At 41.2% G+C, this 7,297-nt stretch overlaps 1 protein-coding gene across 1 annotated transcript in view; it reads right to left on the bottom strand.

Annotated features, from left to right (window-relative positions):
- Positions 1 to 552: 552 nt before the first annotated feature.
- LOC131573643 (plakophilin-2-like) overlaps positions 553 to 7,297 on the bottom strand; it is a 38,089-nt gene continuing 31,344 nt past the window's right edge. Inside the window, exons 9-13 of the mRNA XM_058827795.1 lie at positions 6,929 to 7,102; positions 5,406 to 5,559; positions 3,773 to 3,962; positions 2,735 to 2,822; positions 553 to 1,207 (exon numbers count right to left, since the gene is read on the bottom strand). Of these exons, the coding sequence (XP_058683778.1) occupies positions 1,139 to 1,207; positions 2,735 to 2,822; positions 3,773 to 3,962; positions 5,406 to 5,559; positions 6,929 to 7,102 (675 nt within the window). The 3' untranslated portion in view covers positions 553 to 1,138. The remainder of the gene's footprint in view (positions 1,208 to 2,734; positions 2,823 to 3,772; positions 3,963 to 5,405; positions 5,560 to 6,928; positions 7,103 to 7,297) is intronic.

Raw genomic sequence — 7,297 nt, 5'->3', positions numbered from 1 at the left:
CTAAATTCAGTGGATGGTGTTTTTTCACCACTTTTTACCATCTTGAGCATCACGCCATGAAAACCTGAGCCTTCAGGTCCTCAGGAATTTCTTTCCCTCCTGTTACCTATTCCCACATGTGCAAGCATAGTCCTAAAGCTATCACATTGCATGTAATTGCTGTAGAGAGGATGATCATTTCAAGCGAGAGAATATGAAGCAGGATCAGATGAATTCCTTAATCAGGACAGAGCCCACCATCTTGTGTGTGTCTATTACTTCAAACATAAAGGCAAGGCTCCACTCCCTTTATTATATACAGATTATCAACAGAATTGTTTTGAAATTGCAATTTTCTTAAAATAATCACTGTACCACCCACAAATAATTTCTCCACCAACTAGAAAAGAATGATGAGCTTAATTTCAGCCCAAAGTGTGTGAAACATAGTGCCTTAAACCTAGTGGTTCCAGTTAAAATCTTTTCTGGACACAGCTGTAAAATGCAACAGCCATGTGAGGGAGGATGAGAGAAGCAAGGGATGATAAGATTGTTATCTATGTAGAATCAGTTTTGCTGCTGTTGCTGATGAAATGTCAAAGGAAAGAGGGTTAAGAACCAGCGAGCCCATGAAAACAAGCAATACAAAAATAGTAATTTTAACTTCATTGGTGCTTTTATAATGAAGGTAGTGAAACAACTTCTTGCGCATACTCATAGAGTCTGGAGATTCTTATTTAGCTGTGTGAAGAAACGAAAGAGTGAAAAATGACTACATCCTGAGCAGTGCACTCGATGCTTATCCACTGTAGAAAACTTCTGGTATAAAACAGTCTGGAAAGAATTTGCTGCCAAGTAGCATTTCAAACTCCTCTGCATAGAACAAAGGCAGTCATCTGGAGGTCTGACTAGTGGTAAACCTGGATGAAACTTCACCTCAGACATCCTGGAGAATCCATCTTTGGTTATTCTTGGATCGATATATACAGTGACAACAAGGTGATTTGGATTAAAAACTCAAAAAAGCTACTGTGACCACTAAAGTCTTTATAGAAAATCAGCCCCTTTTTTTCTGAGATCCTCTGTGGTTCGTGATGGCAACACCAGCCCTGTGAGGATGGTCACATTAGGTGCTTGATGATCTCTGTTGTGCTCTGATTCAATCCTTTAAGGAGTTATAGGCTTTTGTGGTCCGGCTGTTGATGAAATCTGCCTTCTTAAAGTCAGCCTTTGGAATGGAAGAAACAGAACAATTCATTATCTTCAGTGCTGGTTCTGCAGGGGAAGGCTGGGTCCAGCTGCCTAAAAGCTGAGTAAGGAGCCATGGTAGGGGTCTAGGCAGAGTCCTGTGCAGTCACAGAGCCAGAACAGGCAGTGCTTGTTTAGTCCCAGAGAGATGAGAAGATAACAGGAACTGCTGAACTCTCTCCGCCCACTGCACCAGGAGCCCGCTCCTCAGCCCTACAGACTCCTGACTTTTGGGTGGCTAACAGCTGAGATTAACCTAGCTGAGATTAACCCTGTCAGAACAAAGAACACAAGGCAATGCCAAAATGACTCAGGATTTTATCGATTCTGTTTGATCCAGTGATTTCTGTGATTTTCATTAGACTAAAGTTTCAAAAATGTCCAGGCATTAGATGGCTCTGAAGTTTTCAGTGCTATACCTGGTGTCTCTAGGGGACCTGATTTGCATAGGAAGAGCAAATAATCAGCATTTTTGAAAATCAAGTCTGACAAAGGTGTCTTACAGGCTTTGCTAAACTACCAGTAAATTAATAAAATTCATGCCATCAGGGATATTGCTGTATGGTAAAGTCAGGAATGCAGTTGTAAAAAACCACAGACAACAAAAGCCAGTTAAAAATTTATATGACACAATAGCCTTATTCTTGAACACAGATTTCTGGTTTGTGGGGCAGTACCTGCTGATTGTGATGCAACACTCTTAAAAGTTTATGCTAAGAAACTATTTTGGAGCAAATTTCAACCAAAAAAATCTACAAATAGAAGCAGCTGAATAATAAATGCTAGCAGCTTGCTTGAGAACTTGGAACAGTTTTAGGTTATAGGGAATTTGAAGTGACAAATTCTGAACAGCAAGCACACAAGGATTGAAAACAGTTTGAAATGCAGGGTGAAGGTAGGTAGGTGGAAATTAACTCAGCTGTGTGCTGAAAAAGCAGGAACAGAGCTTCAAAAAAACCAAAGGGGCTTGTGGCAGACTCATGCTGGTCATTTTTTGTTTGATCTGACTATGGCAGCAAATGTTTGCCAACACCTCTCCCAGGCCCTAGGTTTTGTGTTTTTTATATGTGACACCTGGGCTACCAGGCCATGCAAACAAGGAGAACAAAACTGCTCTGGTTTCAAAGCAGGAAGCTGCCTCGCCCTGCCTTTGTTTTTGCTGGCACTGTAGCTCCTCTGTGCCAGGCTGGTTCAGCCAGCGTGGATGGTCACCTACTCTGCATCACTTCTCACCACCTGACACTTCTGGCAGGCAGCAGCAAGACTTTTCATAAGCTTTGCCAGCAGATATAAAACCACAGAAGGAGAGAACATGAACACGGGCAAAAATTAAGGCCACGCATTACTTACACAGGCTTATGTACAACTAAATAAGAAAACCAAATTCAGGGACCACTTGAATCCTATCATAGGTTGATTCTTAAATGTACAGGAGTGCTAAAGGCCCCAGAGGACAAATGAAAGGGTTCTAGGTCTGAAAGAACAGATTATTTTCCTTTGTGCTTACCTTTTTGTAAGCACTGTGGAGGTCGGTGTGTGACCACAGCGAGTAGAGGAGGACTGAAGCAGCCCTGCTGGCTTTGCTGAACATATTGCTGCCATTTTGCAAAAAAAAGAATGATAAAGCATGTTTAAATTCCCACATCATAATCACAGTGCATGTACAGACTTCAGAAAACATAACCTCATAGCAATTGTTTTATCTCCCTTTACTCCTAAGTGCTGGTTTGGCGCCCTTTAGGTACTGTAGCATGTTTCCTTATTACTGAAACAAATAAAACATGCCTCCCTGCTTCACTCATTCTTCAAATTTAGGGAGAAATCAAGTGCTCTGTACCCTACATCTTAGAGCAGCTATCATAGTGTCCATTTTCAGCTGAGGAAAATACCCTCAGCACAACAAGCATTTGAAAGAATATTTCCAGTAGGTAAAATCTCTGGTTAGTTAGACAGGATTTAACCTATTCAGGGGCTCATGAGGCCTCCTTTACTGAGATTGATTTCCTCTTTCATTTTGCAAAGAAAGAGCAAGGCAAAGGGAACAATTATTCATATTTATAAAGCATTAATTACCTTCTGAGTAAATACTGACTGCATGTGCTTACATATTAAAGAACAATTAAATTTTTAATCCGTTCTCTAAACTGCCAATATATTATTTTTAAGTACAGATCTGTCAGTTCTATAAAATGTATCCCTGCACTTTATTGCTAAAGCTTATTAGGGCTGTGTCACGATGAACAGGAAACACATTTTGGGTACAGATGAAATCTGATGATCAGTCACTACAAATATGTCAGAATACAGATAATGTTGTTCAGTTATCTTCTGAGGAGTTGGTTAAAATGCTGGAACCTGGTGAATTTAGCTATGGATGGGAGAGATACAGAGATCTTTATTTCCCAATCAGTGCAATTCTATCCACATCACTCATTTGGGCTGTCCTGTACCTTGAGATGAAGCAGGTGTTTTTTTCTCCCCGAGTGCCAGAGGCTGCATTTCTTTTTTTTCCTAGGGAAAGAGTGAGCCCTGTGGAGCCTCTCACCTGTCATTCATGCTGATGGCAATGACCTTGGGCAGGCCGTGGGCGCTGAGGAGCAGCCGCGCGTTGTGCGAGCTGCTCTGGGTCAGGTTGAACAGGGTGTAGCAGATGGATGCTGTGGTTTCACAGGCAATGTCACACCCTGGCACACACTCGGGCAGGATGGACACCAGATCAGGCAGAACTTCTCTGGCTGCAAGTTGGAAGAGAGACAAGCAATTCCATTAGTAGCAGGTGCAGATTAACCTCATTCCTCGCATTGTCCCTCATCAGGGAGCTGTGTGCTCCCACCACACACTCACAGCTTCCTACCTGCATTACATCCCCACAATTCAGGTTTAGCTGCACCCACACTGCACTGGACAGCCTGTAACTTGCCTCATGCACAACCCATTAATACCTCATGTGCTGGACTGAACTCACCAGACATGTGCCAGCTGCAGGCTGCCACCTCCCTTTTAGAGATGTTTTATATTAAATTTATCTCCGTTTGATATGGAGGTTCACTTTGCTTGATAAATTTGGATAAATGTAGGTTCATTTTGCTAGATAAATTTAGACCCTTATAATCTAGAAAACAGTGTGCCCTCTCAAATGTTTTCCTTTGGCCAAAGGGCTTTTTTTTTTGAATTTGACCTGAATTCACAGATGCTTTCAGGCAATCAGAAAGAACATCTTTTGACAGAGAAAAGACTCGCCTGAAATTCCCCCAGTCCTCTCTATTATGGGAAAGCAAGGAAACAACTGTGAATGTGCAAGATGAAGCACCTGCCCCCAAAGCTTTGTGCTATTCTGTCTTTCCCACACTACCATAAATTATTTTTTCCTGATGAAATCCAAACTTTTTATCAGTTTAATTTCTTCTCTTTCAGAGGGATTCACCACCTGTAATCGTTAACACCATATGGATTATCCCTTGGAAGTCAGCCCAACAACATGTTACAGTATTTTCATTAAAAGGGAATGTTCTCTAAGGATCAAACAAGGCCCAGGAGACTGTTCTCAGAATTCTGGAGGGTAATCTGGCCCACGAGCCATCTGTACACCTGGAACTTCCCCTTTCCCCCTTGGTGGGAACACAAAAAGGACAACAAATTATATGAAAACATTTTATCCTATGAGTAGGGAAAAGTCTTAAATACACAATAAATCGAAATGAGAATACTCAGAATAGAAATGGCTTTTATTTAGAAATGAGATTATTTAAAAAGAATGAACTATTTTTTCTATAGCATCTTAGCCTCCATTCTCAAAAAACTTTGCAGGAAAACTGTGTGGGCTGCAAACTTCTTAAGCTTTGTGTATAATAAAAGAGAGCCTGATCTTTGCTAGAAGAATTAGAGATGTTTTGTGATTTCTTGCAAAGCATTATGCAGCTGTGGCAGCAGAGAGCTCAGCACTCACCTTCCTTTACCCAATTTTAAGCAAAAGAAAAAATCCCTCTCTAAATCTATGTAGACTTTACTTCAATTATGTATTTTTCAAAGTAACACCAATGGAAGTATCTGAAGAGGAATACCCAATAGAGTGAAAACTTTGTTTAGGTGAAACTCTGTTTTTTTCCGCATTTATTTTTTTATCAAAGCAGGAAACATTAATGTGAAGAGAGCAGAGCAGGCTGTGAGTGTTTGCTCACCGATGTCGTTCTGCAGGGAGGTGTTTCGAGACAGGTTCCTGAGCAGTGAGACCGCTGTCTTCTTCACGGCGGGGTGGCTGACGTGCAGCATGGCTCGGATGCCTGGGAGGCCGTTTGCCTTCTGAACAACAGTCCGGGCCACTGCCAACGGCATCTGCAGAAAGGCAGCTCTGGGTCATTGCCATGAATGCAGAGACTCACAAAAAGCCACACACAGCCAGTTCCCTGCACCAGTTTAAGCTTATTTAAAATAGTTTTAAGCCAGAGCTACATATGAGTTGTAACAGGAAAGGAAGGTGATATAAAAGAAGTTTCAAGCCCCCTTTCTCCCAGGTGCTCTTTGGCTAGTTCCTCAGACAGATATCACTGGTTTCTTCAACACAAAAGTGATCTGCTGTTGTGCCAGAGCCCTCCTCTCTCCACAGGAATATCTTCCACAAAACAACTTTTTTAGTGCTTTGAACATCTGCTCATCCCTCGCTGTGTATGAACCAGCAAACTCCACACATGGAGATGTACACAGAGGGAAAAGAAGCAGATCCCATTTAATGCCAGGCAAGGAAAAGCTGAACTGCTGTTGTAACTTTTCTCTAAAAAGTCCTTTTTCTGTTTCTCTGTTTCTGCTGCATCTCTTCTGTATTTTTCTTTTTATTCTTGGATTTCTCAGCCTCCTTTGGACTGAATTCTTTTGGGATCCTCCCTCGTGGGGAGCCCTGCTTATCTCAGTTCTTATGATTCGAAGAAAACTCCCGAGCTTGTTAGAATTTTGTTTCTCATGTTTATTAACAGGTGATCACAAAACTTAACAGGTCTCTCCAGGCTGGTTACACAAGATTAATCTTTGCAATTTGGTACATTTCTTTCTTCTGATGGTACAAACAAGGCTTTGTGGCACCCTTCGTGTCTGATGCACAAAATGTCTCCGAAATACACAGTTCTTTTATCTTTATACCTATTTTTACTCAATTAACAACAGACACGTATATTATTTTTCTTAATGACCTAATGACCCATCACCTCTGTGATGCACTGTGGCATTTTCTATCTAATCACTTACTATTACCCAAAAACCTCTAGGAGAAGAACATGAAGAAGAAAGAAGGGACAAGGGACAACACCCTAAATCCTCCATCTTGTCTACTGTTCTCTAAACTAACTTTTTCACCCAGTGGTTTAAAAAAACTTTCTAATCTATACACTTACACTTTAAGCTTTTTTCATCTAACTTTAACATTTGTTTTCATGTATCACCATGAAAACATGCTCATGAATTTCATATTATATGAAATTTAGTGTTTTTCTAGATCTTCTAACTAAGTATCAGAAACAAGGGCACACACTCTGTATTCCAGACTCCAACAGCTGCCTTTGACTTTCCCTTCAATGTTCTTCATTCTCCTTCACCATGTCAGAGAGCCAGTTGCCTGTCAGTGGTTATTTGAGTGCAGCTGCACTGCAGCCCTGAACTCTATGCATTCACATCAAGAACTAAATGAAAATAAAAGGAAAAAAAGTTGACTTACTGGTCCAGTGCCAGCTGTGAGGTTTTGAAGAGCTCCCAGGGATGCTTCCTGGGTGTAGTTTCTGGTACTCTTTGCTATTAAGGAGAGGTATATCCTGATCAGTGTAGAATGCCAGAGCGATTCAACACCTTTGGGATTGCTCTTTTCCTCAGGTAGCGGGGTGTCCTGCTGCTTCTAAACATGTGAGCAGATCAAACCTTCAGAAACAGTGACCTCCATAGCTTAATGCATCACAAGCTCAGCTAGCTGTTTTGTAACTCTCTATGATAAGGTTATTTGAAGACTGTCAAGTTCTGAGATCAAATAACAATGTGCAAAATTTCAGTATTTAATGATAGTGGCCAGTCCATCCAGTGGAGTATTCCTCAA

This window comes from Poecile atricapillus, chromosome Z (assembly GCF_030490865.1).
Source record: "Poecile atricapillus isolate bPoeAtr1 chromosome Z, bPoeAtr1.hap1, whole genome shotgun sequence".
NCBI classification, from domain to species: domain Eukaryota; kingdom Metazoa; phylum Chordata; class Aves; order Passeriformes; family Paridae; genus Poecile; species Poecile atricapillus.
The sequence above is the reverse complement of the archived record's forward strand: the minus strand, read 5'-3'. Positions and strand labels throughout refer to the sequence as shown.